General features: G+C 35.0%; 1 protein-coding gene across 1 annotated transcript in view; it reads right to left on the bottom strand.

Annotated features, from left to right (window-relative positions):
* The window catches only part of LOC140161040 (NF-X1-type zinc finger protein NFXL1-like), a 28,993-nt gene that overhangs the window by 917 nt on the left and 12,020 nt on the right, over window positions 1–16,056 (bottom strand). The window contains exons 7-14 of the mRNA XM_072184422.1: window positions 15,599–15,714; window positions 14,363–14,494; window positions 13,523–13,613; window positions 10,499–10,619; window positions 10,130–10,292; window positions 9,035–9,148; window positions 3,909–4,040; window positions 3,181–3,347 (exon numbers count right to left, since the gene is read on the bottom strand). Of these exons, the coding sequence (XP_072040523.1) occupies window positions 3,181–3,347; window positions 3,909–4,040; window positions 9,035–9,148; window positions 10,130–10,292; window positions 10,499–10,619; window positions 13,523–13,613; window positions 14,363–14,494; window positions 15,599–15,714 (1,036 nt within the window). The remainder of the gene's footprint in view (window positions 1–3,180; window positions 3,348–3,908; window positions 4,041–9,034; window positions 9,149–10,129; window positions 10,293–10,498; window positions 10,620–13,522; window positions 13,614–14,362; window positions 14,495–15,598; window positions 15,715–16,056) is intronic.

The following is a 16,056-nucleotide window of genomic DNA, read 5'->3' as shown; positions in this document are numbered from 1 at the left end:
ACGAAGCATGTCTTTCTGATATCAAATATTTTTCATTTTTGAAAATCACAATATAATACAAATTTTATGACAAATTATAAAAATTTGATATTTTTCAAATTTTGATATATAACAGTCCTCAAGTAAATTATATAAATCTAATGACATATTCTTAAAGTGTATGTAGCAGGGAGGAAAAGTCGAAAAATTGAAAATTTTGACCTTTCATATTGAAGATAATTTTTTGACCTAATTTTTTTTGGTGTTTTTCATATTGAAGATATGGATTTTTCCCCAAATGATAAAAGATCCTAACTTTTTTTTGGTGTTTTGGGAAAAAATCCATCGAATTACATTCTGAATATCTTTCTGATATCAAATATTTTTCATTTTTGAAAGGTCAAAATACAAATTTCAAATTATAAAATTTGATTTTTCAAATTTTTGATATATAACATCCTCATTATATAAATCATACACTTTAGGTATAAATCATCAGATTTGTAAAGTTTACTTAAGTACTGTTAAATATCAATTTTAATGATTTGCCATAAAATGTGTATTAAATTGCTAATTTCAAAAATCTAAATTATTTGATATCAGAATGACATTCTTCGTATTCAGAATGCAATTCGATATGTCTGATGTGCTCTAATGTCCCACAATAAATACTGTCATTTACATTTACAGAGACAACAAAAGTACCAATTATAATTCAAGCCTCTGTAGCAGTTGAGATTGGATTAAGAATTACCTCTCTGCTGCAGTATTTCTTAAACCACATTCAATCTTCCAAATTTCAACCATTTTTGGTGAATATTTCTAAACATTGGTCAAATTAAAAAAAAATGTATTCAAATATCCTCATACTCTGGTTTCTGAAAGTCAATAAGAAAATAAAATACAGTAAAAATATAGGGGTATCGATTTCAAGTGGAATAGCCTAATCCTCTATGTATCATATTATCTTTTGACCCCCTGAGCACTACCTGCTGATGAAACATTACCTCTCTGATTGGTCAGTTACATGATATCTTCACTTTAATCACCTATCAGAATGGAGCTTTGCACATAATTCACCCAAATTTTTTCATAGTGAAATTATTCTAACAATGTGCTGATTGGGCCAATTGATAATAAAAACTTCTTTTTGGCCAATCGTCAGGTAGTTCTCATGGGGTTAAAGCTAATTAATAGAAACATTTGCCAGTAGAAACATAGACACCAAATGAAAAGTACTGAATTTACTTTATTTACATTTGACAGCAAATACCAGGGGTTTACTGTTGAACAAGAAAAACTAATCCATCATTTTAACAGCCCAATTACTGTCACCATAGATATCCTTCACTATCTATGCCATCACAAATGATATCACACCTTTTTTTTTGGAAAATTAAGAAAATATTATCCAGTTTTGCCAAATGAAACAGCTAAATCTTAATGCTTTAGTTAATTCTAACTGGCAATAAAAGTCAAAATTTTAATAATAGTTTTGCAATTTCAGGGTAAATGGGACAAAAGCATGCAATTTTGCATGATTTCTTACAACTGCAGTCATCACAGCATATGAAAGCACCCTAAAATGTATGTTTTTAGTCCTTATTTCCAAAATTTGGCCAAATATTAAAATTTGATTTTTATTGCCAGTTAGAACTAACTGAATGATTAGGATTTTATTTAGCTCTATTTCATTTGGCAGCTCAAAACAGGATAATATTTTGAATTCAAAAGATTTGTCTGCAATCAAGAGTAATGAGTTTTTGAAGTTACAAGTGAATAATGGGGGGTACTCAAGTTTGGTTTGGGTAGGGATGTACCGCTGACAATTTGGAAGTGGACCCGACAATTTGGAAGTGGACCCATCCATCAATATACCAATTTTTCAAGAAATTTGGACCCATCGATATACAAAAATCTTCCCAAGTTTGGGCAAATTTTCAAAAATTTAGGCTACAGTGAGACAAGAATGGACCATTTTTCGAAAAAATTAAGAAAAAATTTTTAAAAAAAAGAATCCATCCATATACCAAAATTGGCCTAGTATTAAAAGGGATCATTGATATACCAAAAGGTAGAAAATGCTACCCATGTGCCTTGCCCCTGTATGGTAATTTGAATGATCTACTTATGTAATAATTGGAAATTTTACACAGAGATGTGTCTTGCAATGCAAAAAGAACATTAAACCATGGGGTCACTTTGCATAATGATAGCTCACACAAAATCAGGGTTGTTTGATTTAAATCACGCCGATTTCAATCACTGGTTTAGATCACGATTTTAATCACATGATAAAAATCATTGATTTAAATCAACTTTCTTCATTTTTTACCATATTTGATAAACGAAGTTAATTTCTTTCTTAAATTGACTGTTTTACTTCATTTCTAATGCTTCTACAACTTTTAGGTACAATTACAATACCTCTATGATGACATTTTATCTATTGCTATAAATTCATCTTCAGACAACTTGACCTTTTGAGGTCAACTAGTAGACTCTCATACCAGTCGTTTTTTGCTATACTAACTAGAATTAGCCCTTTGAAAAGTGAACTTGTGTATGCGAAGTGTGAAAATTCTTGCTACCAGCAGCAATTTTTTTTTGAGGTTTCCATATATTTTTTATTTTTTGATTGTGTAGTTCAGCGGTGTCTGAAAACCGGAGGGGTAATGACGTGGGGCACAATAGTTTGATCAGCTTGTAATCGGCGGGCCTTGTGACATCGCGGATTAATATCAATATATTTTATTTCAAGAATTCTCTTGTGACATCTCGCAAGAAGTATCACAAATTATCATTAAGTCTTATACTTTTGTCTACATTCTTAATGTTCTGCGTGCTAGCCATAGGTTTCAATACAAAAAGGCCAAGTTTTGAGATATTTTCTCAAAATATCAAGAGCTATCTAAAATTTTAATGCATTTTTCATGCTGATTCCAAATATGGTAATGAAAAATTACAATTCTGAAATTTTTGACATTTTGATTTTTTTTAATTTGTCGTCTGCAGTCTACACCCGCGTGGAGAGAGTTAAACATGCAAAATGTAGATCAGACAGGTCAATTATACCACTCTTCTACTTTTCGGCATAGTGGTAAAAGCCTAACAATTCCTGCCAATTACGAACTGATCGAACTATCTTAACTGCCTAAGGGCGGACATGGGTTTATATGTGATTGCTCCAGATAGACTCACCCGCACTCCTTATGTAATACCATCATGTGACAGTGACAGCGTACTCTTACACCTTGCTGGCAGGTTGGACACAGGTCTGGATGACACGGTTCCAGACAAGTATGCGTACATCCTTTAGGTCGAGGCTTGCTACAACCTTCTTCACACTGAGCACATTCTCTGCCAGACTAGAATTGGGATAGAAAAAAATATATATACATTAACCCTAACACTAAATTTGGTTTTTGGCTATCTGAAAGGAAAGAAGGAACAAAAAAGGAGAGAAGATGATCAAAGATGTTACTTGGCCCTCGGGTGCCAAGCACAAGATCACAACTTGTAGCCTCAGGTGTTTTATATGTGCAGTGGTTTTCTTCGTAAGATTTTGTAAGATTTTACTGAGTTAGCAAACAGGCACAGTATTGTCAATCCTTTTCTTATTTCTTCCTTCTTGTGACCATCTGCATCAAATCATCACTAGTACCACCATTCAACTACAACAATGCCACCATCTCACAACATCAACAACAACAACAACAACAACAACAACAACAACAACAACAACAACAACAACAACAACAACAACAACAACAACAACAACAACAACAACAACAACAACAACATCATTAGCAACAATACCATCGTCATCATCATCATCATCAAGGTCATGATCACGATGATTGCAATTAAGATTGCAATTATAATTAAATTATAATTATTGATTAAGATTACAATATTATCCTAATTACCTCATGGTCCTTCTGTGCACCTGTTACTATATGGCAGGCCAGCCCACACGTATGGTTCCCACAATCCAACAGTCTCCCACAGAGCCTACCACAGGAAAATGGTGCCACTGATGAACATGGTAGATCTGTCACCTACAAAAAATATAACATATGTAATGCGATCAAGCAAAGACACTAACAACTGAATTGAGCATTTTCGACCATTTTTGGTGCAAATTTCTCAAAGTTGGTAAAAAAAAATTTTTAAAAAAAAACAGGTCCTGGATATTTTTATCTCTTTTTTAAAAATTACAAAAAAAAATAACCCAAGAATTTTTTTGTTACATTGTCCAAGAAGATTCGGGCCAAAAAAACAAACAAACATGTTTTATGGGATTTTCTCCCAAAATGAGCATTTTGACCTCACAGATGAATTCATCAAGTCTTTGCCATTCTAAAAATGTGTCTTTTATATTCTTTTATACCAATAATTTAGCAGTTATATATGAGGCCTGAAACTTTCCATAATGCCATGGTTAAGACATCCCTTAAGGTAAACCAAGGGCTCTTTCAAAGATTGATGAGGGAAACATATTTATCACATCTCTGTGTGCACTACAAATAAAAACTAGCAAACAAAAAACTTAATCAACAATTCAACATGTTAATTTTCCCAGTAAATATTATTACTATATGACTTTCAATTTAATGTCTATTTGGTTAAAATAATCATGGCAGTTGGAGTATGTATAAATAAGAGAGCTAACATATGATTCATATTTTTGGTGGTAAAAATCAAACAAGTCCAAGAATAATCGAGTGGGCATTTATCAACTTAGGTATGGCACGCACAGTGGGTTCAAGGTTAAATCCTCCAATTGTTATTTTAAAAGCAAATTGTATACGTTGTAAACCTCTTCAAAGCAACTGCCGACTTCAGCAACACAATAAGGACATATATCAGTAAGTATCATCTATAAAACTTGAACAATAACAAACTAGTGTAGGTGTCATCGCAACTGAAACGTGACACACAGTGAATGAGGGTGAAGGCAGCAAATTCCATTTTAATTGATGAGCACAAACAATGTACATTGTAGAACACGGTCAAACTGGGTCAAATTTACAAAAATGCACTTTAAATGAGTATTTTGTAAATCCATCATCTTTAAATGAGTATTTTGTAAATCCATCATCTTCTTTTTATGATATTTTACAGTAGATATTCAAGAAAAAGCTTATTCCCAAAATTTCAGTTGATTCTGATTTTGCAATGCATGATTATGTGTATCAAACAGCTAAATAGGCCACTGTGTTGTAATTTTGTTCTGTTAACCAGAACGTATACTAATTTGATATTTTTGCCAAGCAAATGAATCGGGAAGAAATCTTATGCACATAAACATTATGTAGCCAATGTTTTCTGGTGGTATAAAAATCACAACTTTTTTTGAGAGGGGGGGGGTAATAAGGCTGTGAATCACAAAATGCCCCTTTAATATGAAAAAACACTGTGCTATAAATATATCAGTTTTAACCTTTCCACATTCAGCTTCATTACTTGTTTTTGGTCACAATATGGTCTAAATTCCACAAAATCCTGGCAATGATAACACAGACTTCAAGATGATGCATTTATACAGTGCAAACAAGCTTTTGAACAATAATGACCCAAAATTACACGGAGAGTGGGTTCCACACAAACTTTTTCTTCTATTGTGTGATTTTACTGATTTACAAGCTGTTAAAATTAATGAAGCATAGGGTACTTTATTATCTACTATTTCAACAAAGTTCATGGAGATCTGCCAATTTATTTGGACTGTTGTCAAACAAAGAGGATATCTTACACTTCCCATAATGCATTTCTCCCATTTTAATTTTTTTTGTACTTTAATTTGCCATTTAATGTATCATGGGTTGGAAGTGACGAAATATACCTCAATGAATATCAGAGCACATCCAGATGTTGCAAAATATGTTATTTCTTGACTATCGACCCCTGTTTAGCCAGTCTATTCTCAACATGACAACAAAGGGAACCTGTATAAAGTAATGGGAGTATCATTTGATGAAATCAATGTATCATGTTGCAAAGGATTCTGGGAAGGGTAAGATATCTTCTCTGGTTGTCAAGTCCTTCTAAACCATTAAACAGTCTGTAAAAATGCATTTTACTCTTAGCTTCCAAGGCTGCATTAAAACTACAAAAAAAAAAGGATTTTTTTTTCTTTTCCTTTTTTTCTATGCCAAGCTTGATGGTATTCAGGATTTTTTTTAATCGTTTTTTTCATTTGATTTTATTTTCATTTGATTTTGATTTCATTTTACATCATATACTTTTCTATTTCTGTCTTTACTCTACCTTAACCCACTGAGCACTACCTGCCGATCTAACATTACCTCTGATTGGTCAATTATGTGATATCTTCACTTTAATTACCAATCAGATTGGAGCTTTGCAAATAATTCACTCAAATTTTTTTGTGTGGTGAAAATATTCTAACAATGTTGCTGATTGGTCCAATTGATAATAAAAACTTCTTTTCGGCCAATTGGCAGGTAGTTCTCATGGGATTAATACATAAACTTTCTGATTTTTAATTCAGAATGTAGTAAAATACAGTGTAATCAAAGCAGGATATTTCTCGTAAAAGTATTTACTAATTGACAGTTTACTTACATTTTATTATTTTATTGATAACAGTATTAAATTTTCCTGCATGGTAATAGCCAAACATAACATCTGCTTGTGTGGGTTTAACATTGTTATGTTGCAAAATATTTTGTCAACTTCGCTGATTCGCTCCATATTTTAAAAATTTTTCCAGCCAAAAAAGAAGTTTTCAAGTTCAATATAGTCTACTTTGTTACAAATTTCACAAACATTACTTTATTTTCTTATTTTGTGAAGAAAGACTTTTGTTATATTACTATTTTCCAATTTAGTGACACACATTACTTTTTTTTTTTTCTCCTATTTTGTGAAGGAAGACTTTTGTTGCATAAATATTACTGGTTATTTAAGAGCGGTTCTTTCGCTAAATGAGCGCTTTTCCAAATTTTGCTCCGATTGATCATCCATGTTTTTAAATTTCTTTTCCCAAAGGTTTTGACATATTGGTTTAGTCAATGTATTTGATATCATAGCTTTCCTATATAATAATTGTGTGGTACAATTCATTAATGCAACAAATATTGTTTTTGGTAGATGTAGTCATCTACGTTGGACATGGGTTACATCATGGGTGACCATACGTTTCGAGCCCTTTTTGGTCTCCCCACCAATGTTTTCTTTCATTATTATGTTTGTATACTATTGTATGCTGAAAATAAACTGAAACTGATGAGACATTTGTGTGAGAAAACCTATTTTTTCACCACATTTTGGTTGAGGTATAGGGACTACAACATCTCTGTCATTACCCTGTAGCATCAGGATCCACTTAAAGTAGTAAAAAGCTGTTGCAAATTGAAGAGAAATTACAACTCGAAACTTTGAAAATCATTTGTCGTGTACATGTTATAACTGAGTAGTGCATAGGTATACACATCTATTTACATCCACACTCACCATTCAAACCTACCACTGTGTGCATACATCTTTATCATGGCAGATCACAATGAAACGGTAAGACTGAACAATGCAGACAACACACTTACGAATGAGAAGGACAAGCAGAAGTGAGATTGAAAGACATTTGATTTATGGATTAGAGTAAAGGTACCGCGTAGTGTCAGACTTACAAATATAGAGACGGCATAAACGATTTATGACAACTGCAAATGATTAAGTCATAAAGATGCCATTACACCGAACGATTATCGATCAGTGCAAAACCAATCTGATGTCAGCATGTGGGTTATACAGTAGCGACTCTACAGGCAAAGGTTTTTTTTTTGGCAAACAATGTGATAACATTAAAGAACAAAACTTGTCCACTTGAAGACTACAGCTTGATGCACGAAATGCGCAAAAATAGATGGATACGACCGAGTGTCCATGAATTACTCCATATTAGACAAATATATTGAGCAATGGGTAGATACACCTGGGCAAAGCGTGAAACTATGGTTACTAGACACAAGGACGAGGATAGAAATAGAAGTGAAAAAGATGACATTCTACAGCACTTTCAACACTTGCATACAGGACATAGAGTTTGTGTTGTGTCAGAGATTTAAATAAATTACAATTTAATTGATGATCAGGTAGTAGTTTACTACAACGGACAACTACCTATATAAGTTGTCATCACTTCTATATCGATCAATCAATCACAATCAACCAATCAATCAATCAATCAATCAATCAATTCCATCAATCACCAATCAATCAGAACAGATACATTCAGCAAGAATCATTCAGTAAGAGAATGTGCAGATAAACCCCAACTTAAAGGCTTCCTTTGCAATAACAGTGGGCATAAAAAACACACAACTGTCCAACAGCGGACCTTAACCCAACATGTTTTAGATGCAACAAACAGGGGCACACCAAGAACACTTGCAACCAAGCTAATGTACCTCCAGCACCTGTTGCATCTTCCTACCCTGTTAAGGGTGCTCAAGCAGCTCCTTCCCACCCAGCAGCAGATCAAGTAACACCCGGTCAAAGGACACAGCATATGGCGCCACAATCGCCAAACCTGTCAATTGTCATCCTGCACAAACTGTTGGATGAGTGCATTGTAAGTTCCGGAAAATTATTGCGGCCCTGGTCCTTGTTCAAATCACTTTGGCTTGTCCTGATGTAAATGGATTCTTTCACGCCCCCTACGGAACCAATCCATTTCTCTGTCAAGAAGTTTGTCATCTTTCCAATCAATGTTGTGACCTGCTATATTGCGCCAGAGCATGTCATATGTCTTACGTCACAGTTGAACGGTCTCTGACCAGTAACGAGCATCTTTCACCAGCCATCTACCGAGTGAACAAGGAATAGTGCTACATTCCGAAATCTAATGAAATCTTCATCATGACTCCAACAAAGCAGCTAAGTTTAAACCAACGTATTACATGATAGACAGTATGTTTAAACAATTGCAACAACAACAGTAACCAAATGTATCTCTCTCTCTCTCTCTCTCTCTCTTGTGTGTTGATCCCCTCCCTCCCCCACCCCCACCCACCCTGGCCACACTTACCTCATGTTTGCCAAGGCACTCTGTTGGAATAGGCACTTCACACGGTGGACAAGGAAAATTAACCATAGTCAACATAGCCTTTGGTTTGGCTTCCCATGGTCCAGCAGGAGCAGGCTAGAATAGAAGCAATGGAAGCGGTATAAGAGAAGTAGAGTTTCAATAATATGCAAGGCCATCAGCAACTAGGGATGTAAATGGGCAACATATCCATTTCCTGAAAATCCATCTGGTCCTTGGACAGGTGGCCGCGGGCTTTGGTGCGGTATTGACCATTTAGTGGGGTTGTCCAGGGATTAGACTGCAGGGTGTCACACCCCCCCCCCCTCAAATTTTTTTTGGCTCTTTTTATGACAAATTATCATCATCGAATTCCGGAAATGCACATATTTTTTTTTCATTTCTGATTTTTTTTTTGTGCCAAATTACTGGAATTTCAGTGATTTTTGGAAGATTTACATCCCTGAACAACAGGCAATTTTGAATCATAACATTATTTCTAACTTATGAATATTATTTTTGCTATATTTTGCTGCTAAAACAAAAACAATATTATTGAGCACAAGCAAGTTGCCCACAGATTTTCAATTGTAAAATTCAGTGACTTTTCACTGAATACATGTCAGGCACATACTTTAAATCTGCCTACCAACCATCCCTTAACAAGCCATCCTTGCCTCCCACTATCATTGGGCTATTCCATTTAAAATCCATACTCCCCATGTGGAAGATTTTGGAAATATCTTCCACAGGGGGAGTATGAATTTCAAATGGAATTAACACATTAGGCAGTTCCATTTGAATTTCATACACCCTCTGAGAAAGATTCAACCTGAACCTTTCACCGAGGGAGGGCGAGTTTCAAATGGAGTTGCTAATGTGTTCATTCCATTTGAAATTCATACTCCCCTGTGGGCGATATTTCTAAAATCTTCTACAGGGGGAGTTTGGATTTTAAATGGAATTGCCCACTTTGTACAAACATCAATTTTTCTCTATTTTCGCTCTTGCACTCATATTTACACAATTTGTATTGACCTTTTCGGTAAATCCCATAAGCCTTTGCGAGTACACCTGATAATACTCTTAATATATTACCTTATTTTCCACTTGTTTAACAAGTACAGCAGAGTGACATACTTTAGGACACACATGAGAGCAGTGTAGTAGTGGTTGAGCACACATCTGCCGACATGGCGGACAACGCCCAAAATGACATCGATGATGATCTCGAGTAGGGTGGTGACAATCTGGTGCGGTGCTGTAGGGTGCAATAACATGGAACAATCCTTTAGATGCTTTATAAAATGACAGGAATTTTAAAAAGAGGTGCACAAGCAAAGGGATACATTTGTGTTGATTTTGCTTGATGACATTGTGTTTACATCAACCTCCTAGTCGGAAGCAGGTTCTCACTATTGAAATGAGAGACTCTAAACATGGGTTGATAGTAAAAAGCCACCTTACCTGCATTTCTTGCTACACCTTGGTGGTCTAGTGACTTTCTCTCTTCCACACGGTACTGTAATAGTTGTATTCCCACAAAAACACTTGATTTCAACAATCTCTGGACATGGGTAGCACATGCCTAAAAAAGGTCAATAGTGACGGATCAATGAATGAGATAATATACAAAAATTAAATAAAGAGGCATTTAAAATCCTCTGTCTCCACCCTCATATCTCAAACTTGGGTCTTTATATGCTTCATGATGTTGGAGGGTTTAAACACATTTACTTTTCTCCTTAAAAAGTAACAAGATTCCTAACATCCCAAAAAAATTATTTGATCCTTGTGAACGTGACTGCAGAAATAATAAAAAAATGTCAACAAAATCCTAATGGTTTGCAAACTAATTTTGATGTCATTTTTAGCTAGTTAAGGGATCTGGAATGAGGGTTTTGAGCGTTTTGACAGTATTTTTTATGGGACATGATAGCACCTCAGACGTATCGAATTGCATTCTGAATACGAAGCATGTCTTTCTGATATCAAATAATTTTCATTTTTTGAAAATCACGATATAATATTTTATGACAAATTATAAAAATTTGATATTTTTCAAATTTTTGATATATAACAGTCGTTGAAGTAAATTTTATAAATCTAATGATATATTCTTAACGTGTATGTAGCTGGGAGGAAAAGCCGACGATCAATTGAAAATTTTGACCTTTCATATTGAAGATATGGATTTTTTTCCCAAAAAGACCTAATTTTTTTTTTTTTGGTGTTTGGGGAAAAAAAATCCATATCTTCAATACGAAAGGTCAAAATTTTCAATTGATCGTCGGCATTTCATCCCACCTACATACACGTTAAGTATAAATCATCATATTTATAAAGTTTACTTCAAGTACTGTAGTGTTAGATATCAAAAATATTAATTTTTAATGATATCCCATAAAATGTGTATTGCATTGCGAATTTCAATAAATCAAAATTATTTGATATCAGAAGGACATTCTACGTATTCAGAATTGCAATTCGATAGGTCTGATGTGCTCAAATGTCCCACAATAAATACTGTCCAAACGTTCATACCCCTTCCCTTAAGCATGCGCTGCACTGCGTTTAAGAAATAAAGGGTGTAGTAGTATCCTTTACACCCAAATATTATTTATACACATTGTGTCTGAGGCAGTAAAAACGTAAATAATGAGGCGCAGCGGAAAACATTATTTACATTTTTACTGCCGAGGACACATTATTCGGGGTGTAAAAGGATAATGCTACACCCTTGATTTCCAATTATCACAAAATAGCGCAATTTAAAGAGAAGATATCTCTCTTTTTTAGCCCAAATATTTTAAGTTGTTTACTTCAAGGTGCAGTGTGTACGTGTTAAGTGACAGTGTGTGTCATGAAAATATTGTACATATAACCAAGTGTAATGCTATGCATAGAATGTGTTACGGCACTCGACCCATTTATGTGAATAATGGGCTCTCACATGATGTGTTTTAACAAATCACAGTGCACAACTTTGATTAATGGGTTGTGAGGGTAATAATTCAACCCATCGTTCATCATTGAAAACTATGCTCAAAACATACTGATTTTCATATTATCGTTGCGTATAATGCTGTCATTGATCGTTTGCAGTTGACATAGTTGGCAATGGTGATACAAACCCACCCTTTTTATTTCAAACCCACCCTTTTTATTTTATACCCTTTATACCCAAACTCTAAAAACCCACCCTTTCTATAAGCGTTGTTACTGATCAGGGTTCGAATTCAGTCAATTTTTTTGCATAGCTGTTTGTGCTATGCAAAACACATCTTTGTATAGCAGTTTCCAAATTTTGCATCGCAGTTATTTTGCTATGCAAAAAAAAGTGTAGCATTTGGCGATGCAATATTTGTGTTTGCGTAGCGAATCTACAACTTCTGTCATTGTCACAAATCTCGGCTATCACTGCCGCTAATAAGTATTCGTGCATCACACACATTTCCCAAACTCAACTTGTTGCTAATAAAATTTCAAATATATCCAAGAAAATACAGGTTGTATGTGTTCATCATTTATTTATCATCAATAAATTCATGTTTGTGCTGGATTTTATGCTTAAAGCCATCAGAATTCACGATTGTTTTCAAGAAAATTTATGTGTAATATCGCCATTGACATTTCCCTCATTAATTATTCATGAGCTCATTATCGCGACGTAAAGGGAGAGAAAGTGGGTATTTTGAAACCGATGCTCAGTAAACATATAAACAATTTTTGTATGCGCAGTTGGCATATTACAGCTTCAGGGGTATTGAAACTACTTACATCCCCTAGCAACGGTCAGAGGTCAGGTTTTTTGCTGATAGCCATTGATTTGACAGACGTAATTTTGCTATTGCAAGAGCTTGACAGATTCGGGAACCACCAAAATTACCTAGGGCTTTGCTAGCTTGAGGGATATCCCCACATGCTTTGTGTCTAAATGCCAAAAAAATGCGATGTGGAATTTGGCTCGAAAATCGCGATGCGTTGGGGAACTTTTGAGGTAAATACGACGTGGAATTTAGCTCAAATTTATGTATAGCACTTTTAGCTATGCATTTTGGAAAAGTGCATAACAGTTGATGGAAATTGCATCGCATTTTGCGATGCGATACCGTCGAATTCGACCGCTGTTACTGATCATAGATAAGTGGTTATGGTGGTCCAGGAGGTGCAGATTCGCATCCAAAGAGAATTACATATTGAAGTTTTAAAACAGAATGGGATTTAAATATTTTGTTATGTTTCATTTAGTGTCATTCAATCGGAAATAACAGTAAGCTTTGAGATTGCAAATTGTTGACTTCTAAACCCACCCTCTTTATCAGTGACCACGCTTTATATTTGGACACACATTTTAACCAGAAATTTTTCAAACCCACCCTTTTAGACATTTTGTGGACCCTTCAAACCCACCCTTTCTAAAGCGTGGGTTACCAACTATGGTTGACACCTATGTGGATATGGTTAAGACGAGACACACTATAGTCTTACCTGAATGGCATCTCGATTGACATTTGTGATTTTTACAAGTTAATTGTCTTCCACATGACTGCTCACACGGTGGGCAGGAACCATCACAACACTGCAATAAAAAAGCAAAAACAGTAAACAACAGTTTTTTGGGGTTTTAAAAATACACAAAGACAAGGCTGCCATCTAGGCCCAGTATATGTGATTTAAATATTGATAGTCAATATAGGAAAATGAATACTGGTGAACCTACTTTGATCAATTAATAATGATGTGAAAGCCTTGAATGGATTCTCAAAAGACTTTCAAAACTTAACGTAATGGGCAGTTTAACCCACTCCGTGTGTTACAATGAAAACTTACGACAAACAAAAAATTAACAACAAGTGTCTAAGCAAACTCCAGATTTTAAAAAAATCAGAAAATGGGCTAGCATTACCGTTGAAGTCTTGCGATTGGAAGATTAAACATGTAAAACTTCATACATTATTGGACTTGTAATAAAAAAAAATGATCCAATAGTTTTATACCTACATGTCCTGATTAACTTATTCAAGGAGAAAGTTAAACAATTCCTAACGGATGAAATGGATATTGATGCAGAAAATACAGACTTTGAATGTGACTTAGGACACCATTGTTACCCACCTTTCTTTTACACTGATGTCTTGTACATTCTCTCATTTGACTACACTTTGAATCACATAAATACTCCTTACCTTTCTTTTACATTGATGTCTTGTACATTCTCTCATTTGACTACACTTTGAATCACATAAATACTCCTTACCTTTCTTTTACATTGATGTCTTGTACAGTCTCTCATTTGACTACACTTTGAATCACATAAATACTCCTTACCTTTCTTTTACACTGATGTCTTGTGCAGTCTCTCATTTGACTACACTTTGAATCACATAAATACTCCTTGTGGCACAGCACTGATCTCTCTCTTAAGCCGCAGCGACACTTTTTTGTACACATCTGACGACACTGTATTAAAATAAAATATTGTAAGAAAAAATAGTGAAAAAAAATTGTAAAAAAATATATATCGCTTTTCTGATTGAGTGATGGACGTAGACACAAAGTATGTCATCACAAAATAATATACTCCGGCTGCTTGGTATGATACAGGCATAATTTTTGGAACAAAAGACGGGAATGAACAGAACCTGCCAAAAGATGCAGGGAATAGAATCTTTTATGTATTTTCCTACCTTATTAGGGGGTAATAGGTAGGCCTATTAGCTACCTTTAAACAAAATGCCTTTTCTGAAAATTCTCTTCGTGGAACAAATTACATTGATTCCGTGTTGAAATATTTTCTGGTTAAGGAAAAAGTCCAGGGAAAAGGATCACAATAGGTTCTGTTCATTCCTGTCCTTTTTCCCAAAAATTCCGGGATAAAGTGTAATTTTATTCCGTACTAAATCTGCAGTAATCACAGTCTCTTTGGAATGCCTTCTGTACAAGTGTACATGGTAGATACATGATTCAACAACTCTTCCTATACCTTTGTACAGGAGCCAAGCGTTGTTAATCGGTGATGAATTCACAGTCCAGTAGCGTATACGCGAACGCAAGGTTATACGCGTACGCGTTACGTATGAGCGCATAAAATTTGTCATGCCTGGAACGAATGCGTAAACATGAACTCTCTTATGTTAGCGGTAGTAGCTAAATATTACCGCTTTATTCTTTAGTTTTATTGCTGATATCAGAGAAATACCGCGATCTTCTTGTAAGGTTGAGTGGCGATGACAAACGGACATTCCGAATGAAAGAATCATGTGAATTAGACATCTTTAGCTTGTTTTGTTGTTGAATGGAATTCAAGGCGTCTAGCGCGTCTGCGTGGTCCGCTCGGGCAGCTAAAGCTGCCCTTGCGAAGTAAACCACTCAGACGATGCAGACGCATCGTTGTTAATCGGTGATGAACAACGGTGAAACATGATTGAATCCCTAATGCAGACATAATATAGGACACTTAATTACCGTTTCGCATTCTCCTGTATGACAACGTTGGGAGCATTGGTGTATGCCACAGCTCATGCTTGGTATGGTAGATGCATGATGTAGGCATAGGACACTTACCTTTTCGCATTCTCCTGTATGACAACGTTGGGAGCATTGGTGAATGCCACAGCTCAGAAGCTTCTCACATGTATCACCACAATTTGGAATGTCTTCAGTACATGGTAGATCAAATTCTACAGAACAAAATGTTGAGAAGGGCAGGTGGTTTATAAATAATCATGTTAATAGCAAGATATAGACAGACACCCCGACACACAGACAGACACAAATAAACACACCAACATGTACATGTACAGTACATTTTCCATTCTCTCTAATTAAAGCCCCCTCTAATAAATGCCCCACACCATTTTTAAACCAAACTGTTCCATAAATGCTGTTAAAATACCTGTATTTTTTAACATCATTCGCCAAATTCATGATACCCATGTGCCGGCTATTGTTATCGACAGTGTTCACATCATTTGTAGAAATTTTGTATTTTTGTGGAGCACTGCAGCACTGACATACGTTTA

Source organism: Amphiura filiformis, chromosome 9, assembly GCF_039555335.1.
Source record: "Amphiura filiformis chromosome 9, Afil_fr2py, whole genome shotgun sequence".
Taxonomy (NCBI): Eukaryota; Metazoa; Echinodermata; class Ophiuroidea; order Amphilepidida; family Amphiuridae; genus Amphiura; species Amphiura filiformis.
Note: the sequence above shows the minus strand (reverse complement) of the source record. Positions and strands in the feature narration are given on the sequence as shown.